Source organism: Micropterus dolomieu, linkage group LG19 (genome assembly GCF_021292245.1).
Source record: "Micropterus dolomieu isolate WLL.071019.BEF.003 ecotype Adirondacks linkage group LG19, ASM2129224v1, whole genome shotgun sequence".
In the NCBI taxonomy this organism is placed as follows: domain Eukaryota; kingdom Metazoa; phylum Chordata; class Actinopteri; order Centrarchiformes; family Centrarchidae; genus Micropterus; species Micropterus dolomieu.
Genome location: NC_060168.1, coordinates 2,697,621 through 2,701,515, shown reverse-complemented (window position 1 = coordinate 2,701,515; position 3,895 = coordinate 2,697,621). Strand labels below are relative to the sequence as shown.

The following is a 3,895-nucleotide window of genomic DNA, read 5'->3' as shown; positions in this document are numbered from 1 at the left end:
GCGACAGGTGTGTGTGTTTGTGTGTGTGTTGTTGGAGAGTAGAAGGAATGTTTCACACAAGCAGATGAATAAGATATTATATGAAGTCTCAGTGAGTGTGTGTGTGTGTGTGTGTGTGTGTGTGTGTGTGTGTGTGTGTGTGTGTGTGTGTGTACAAATGCACTGGTGGATAGTAAATGCAAGAGGTCACAAACCTCTTACCTTAAAGCAAAATTAAATTGTTACAATTGAATCTTTCCTGTAACAATGTGTTGCATTTTATAAGCTCATTAAATGTTTTTGTATAGTACACTATAGAATAAAAATGTGCAAGTGTACGCATTTGTTCTTTCTTTTGCTGTGTTCATCAAGGTTTTTGCGGGGAGAACCACAAGCAACGTTATTTATGACCAGTTTTTGTAGTTTTGTTTTGAATTTATCTCACCGGTGTGTAAAACTGTGTTGTAGTATGTGTGTGTGTGTTTCAGGGCATGTGTATTATGTCTGAGGGCAAAGTAATGAATATTTTTATAAGACAATGCATCAAACTATGAGTGAAATGCTTGTGAAACCAGCAGCTCCACCAACTTTATGTACATGGCCACAACACACCACTATATTTCTTTCCTTGTTCCACTTACGAGCTCCTTACAATAGAGGCTGTTATTTTTTGCATTAAACTGTACACACTTACAAGGTTAAGACATTGGCTGGTGTGTAATAAGATCCTAGATTTCCTCTTGAGGAGGATGGTTGACCGTTTTGATGTGATATATTCATGAACAAAAGGCCTCCTAGCAGTGACGGTGATGAGGGTTTCCATGTTAACTGATACTCTCCAGATGGCTACCTGCTTACAGCAATCTGCCTGATTCAAACCAATTTGCAAATTACTTATGACACACATATACACACTCACACATCTTTAAATGGCGCCATATGTCAAAATCATTTCACTACAATAAGTACAATAAGTAAAGGTGCTTTTCACTCTATAATATAAAAGTAGCTTATTTTCAAACAAGCAGTGGCTTTGTATATATATTCTGTTCTGTTTCACTTCCTCTGTTTTATTCATTCACAAAAAGCGACATTACAGGGGTGGGGGTGGGCTGGGTCTCCAGTCAAATCTAATCAGATGTGTATTCAACCTGCCTTTTGGCAAGGTTATTGCTCAATTCCACACACTCATGCACTGCCTTCCTTCACAACCATAGTAGAAGTGTGATTCACAATTTTGTGTATTTCACTAATTGTGAAATTGTGTTTAAAGAGTTTTTGCCTGGCATACACATTTTTGTATGCCAAAACATGAATAACCCTCGGTTTGATATGTACAGCTATGTGGGTGGAAATTATCTGTAGTGGTGGGAGTGGTGGACTGGTAATCTGGCATACAGACATTTTGCTGGTGGGCTGACGAACCTTGGTGACTGGTCATATAGAAATAAATATATATTGTTTTTAATCGCTAATGACCGGCCCATAAAGAAGGGTTTCGCAAACCATTGGATAATTTTCTCTAATGACACTTGGCGCATCACATCACTTACTGGGCCGGCCCCACACCATAAAGAAAGGCAGTGGGCTATTAGTTAATTGTACATAATGCCATTTGGCTAACCCAGTCACATCTCTTAATGCTCGAATATACTCTGGAGCGGGCGTGCACACGGACAGCTGCGGTCCCCACGGATGCAGACAACTTAGGCTTATACTACTTTCTGGAGTCATCTTGGCGGACTCGTTCCACACATGCACAGTAGATTGGTTCCCTGGTAGCGTAGTCGGCACGCGAACAGGTCCACACGGTCATAAAAAACGTTTACTTGCGGAAAGTATAATCCTTGCTTTACTGGGCCAACCTCACCTGATTTGGAAGGCCAGCGGTCTATTGGTTAATCGTCTATAATGACACTAGGCTGGCCCTAACCGACTCTCTTACTGGGCCGGCCCCAGATACCATGGCTCTGGCTCAGAGCCAAACATCTATGGCAGCGGCAGTAGCTGTTATGCAGCAGCAGCAGGTGGAAGGTGGAGGAGTGGCTGGCCATGGCCACTGCCAGGTAGAGGAGCAGGCAGAAGAACAGTGTGACAGGGAAGCCAAGGAACAGAGCGTGCAGGAGGAGAGCGTACTTGAAGCAGTAAATACCATGCAGGGAGGTAGTGTGTGCCATGATAATGATGAATGATTATTAATTCAGTTAATGACAATGATAATAAGCCAACATAAGATAATAAGACAACTAAAAATACAGGATGAGGTTGACTAAAGATTATGTGTGTATGATTGGTTTCTTGGCATCTTGCATGGTACTTGTGCCATTAGTGTATGCATGTGTGTGAATGGGGTAAATGTAGTGTAAAGCACTTTGAGTAGTGGAAAGACTATAAAAAGCACTTTACAAGTATTGTCCATTTAATATTTGCCATATGATAAAGGACATTTAACACAGGACTAAGACTAAATAAATAAAATTAAATAATTACGTGACAAAATTAACACTGATACGCACACTATCACAGTTCGAGTATCACAGAAACTGCTACTAATACAGTATATAATATATATCACACAGAGTATCTATAGTATTGCACCCACATTAGAATTTTGTAATAGGTCTCGCACTTAATAATAAACAATATAAATACTATCTGTGCTTAAATATTACATCGTATACAATTCTACAGACAGTTGTGTGTTCACACTTGTTTGTTGGTGTGTACAGTCTATGCAGTCATTTTGGGCTGCAGAAGGATCAAAGTGCAGACTGCTGTGGACATGAAAAGACAACATAATTTCCATCACATGAACCCTTGTGGCCTTGTTCATGAGGTTTAAACAGCGCTCTCCATCACTATCGTCAAAACACCAAATGAACAAATGTCTTTTGGATGAATGGTCTTTATTCACATGAGGTATTCACATGCTTTACTCAAGTAAATGTGGTAATACCACAGTGTAAAACACATTAAAAGTAAAGGCCCTGCTTTCAGAATGAATTTAAGTTAAGTTAAGTGTTCATAAGTATGCTCGAAAATATTTACCTGTGTAAAAGTATTCATTATGCATAGTGGACCATACCTGGGTTTTCTTTAAGTGGTAACAAATCAATAAAAACTAAAAACATAAGTAGCCTTTAAATGTTGTAGCTCGTCAAGGTAGAGGAGTATTCTAACTACCATTTGGAGGTTTTATCAATTATGTGTCATATTTTAAGAAGTGATCATGTATTTTGTATGTAAAAACATGGAAAATGCAAAGACTGAAGGAAAGTGCTAGTACCTGAAAACTACTACCTTACATTCCACCTCTATTCATCTCTCCAGTAGCATTGAAGCTATTCTGGAGGCTGGTGGTAGAACAACATCTAGCTTAGACTTTTTACATTGGTTTTTCCTTTACTTATATTGTACATGGTATTGTACCTCAAAATTCTATAATATATATATATATATATATATATATATATATATCTTAGAATTGCATAGTATATGCGTAGATATGCACATAGGGAGCTGGTTTATCTCATACTTGTCAAATAGTGTCTCTCTAACAATTTTAGGTCATCGTTCTCTCTTATTAATTATGGTGTGCCTCAAGAGTCAGTTCTTGGTCCAATTTTTTTCTATATATATTCTCCCCCTGGGTGAAGTGATAAGCAGATATGGTATTTCTTTCCACTGTTACGCCGATGACACACAATTGTACATTCCTGTGAAGCCCACTGACCTGAATATGCTATATATAAGTTTTGAGTAACACGTAACTAAACTTGTCCAGTTGTCAGCTCAGAAACATTGCTAAAATCAGGTCTATTTAAGTGTCAGATGCGGAAATTGTTGTCCATGATTTTATTTCCTCACATCTTGATTGTTGTAACAGCCTTTTCTCTTGTCTTAATCATAAAACCTT

The 3,895-nt window shown here is 38.4% G+C and overlaps 1 protein-coding gene across 1 annotated transcript in view; it reads right to left on the bottom strand.

The window, feature by feature from the left end:
- The window catches only part of LOC123958124 (tryptophan 5-hydroxylase 2-like), a 28,043-nt gene extending 25,887 nt beyond the window's left edge, over positions 1-2,156 (bottom strand). Inside the window, exon 1 of the mRNA XM_046031348.1 lies at positions 1,917-2,156. Coding sequence (XP_045887304.1) covers positions 1,917-2,156 — 240 coding nt within the window. The remainder of the gene's footprint in view (positions 1-1,916) is intronic.
- Positions 2,157-3,895: the final 1,739 nt, after the last annotated feature.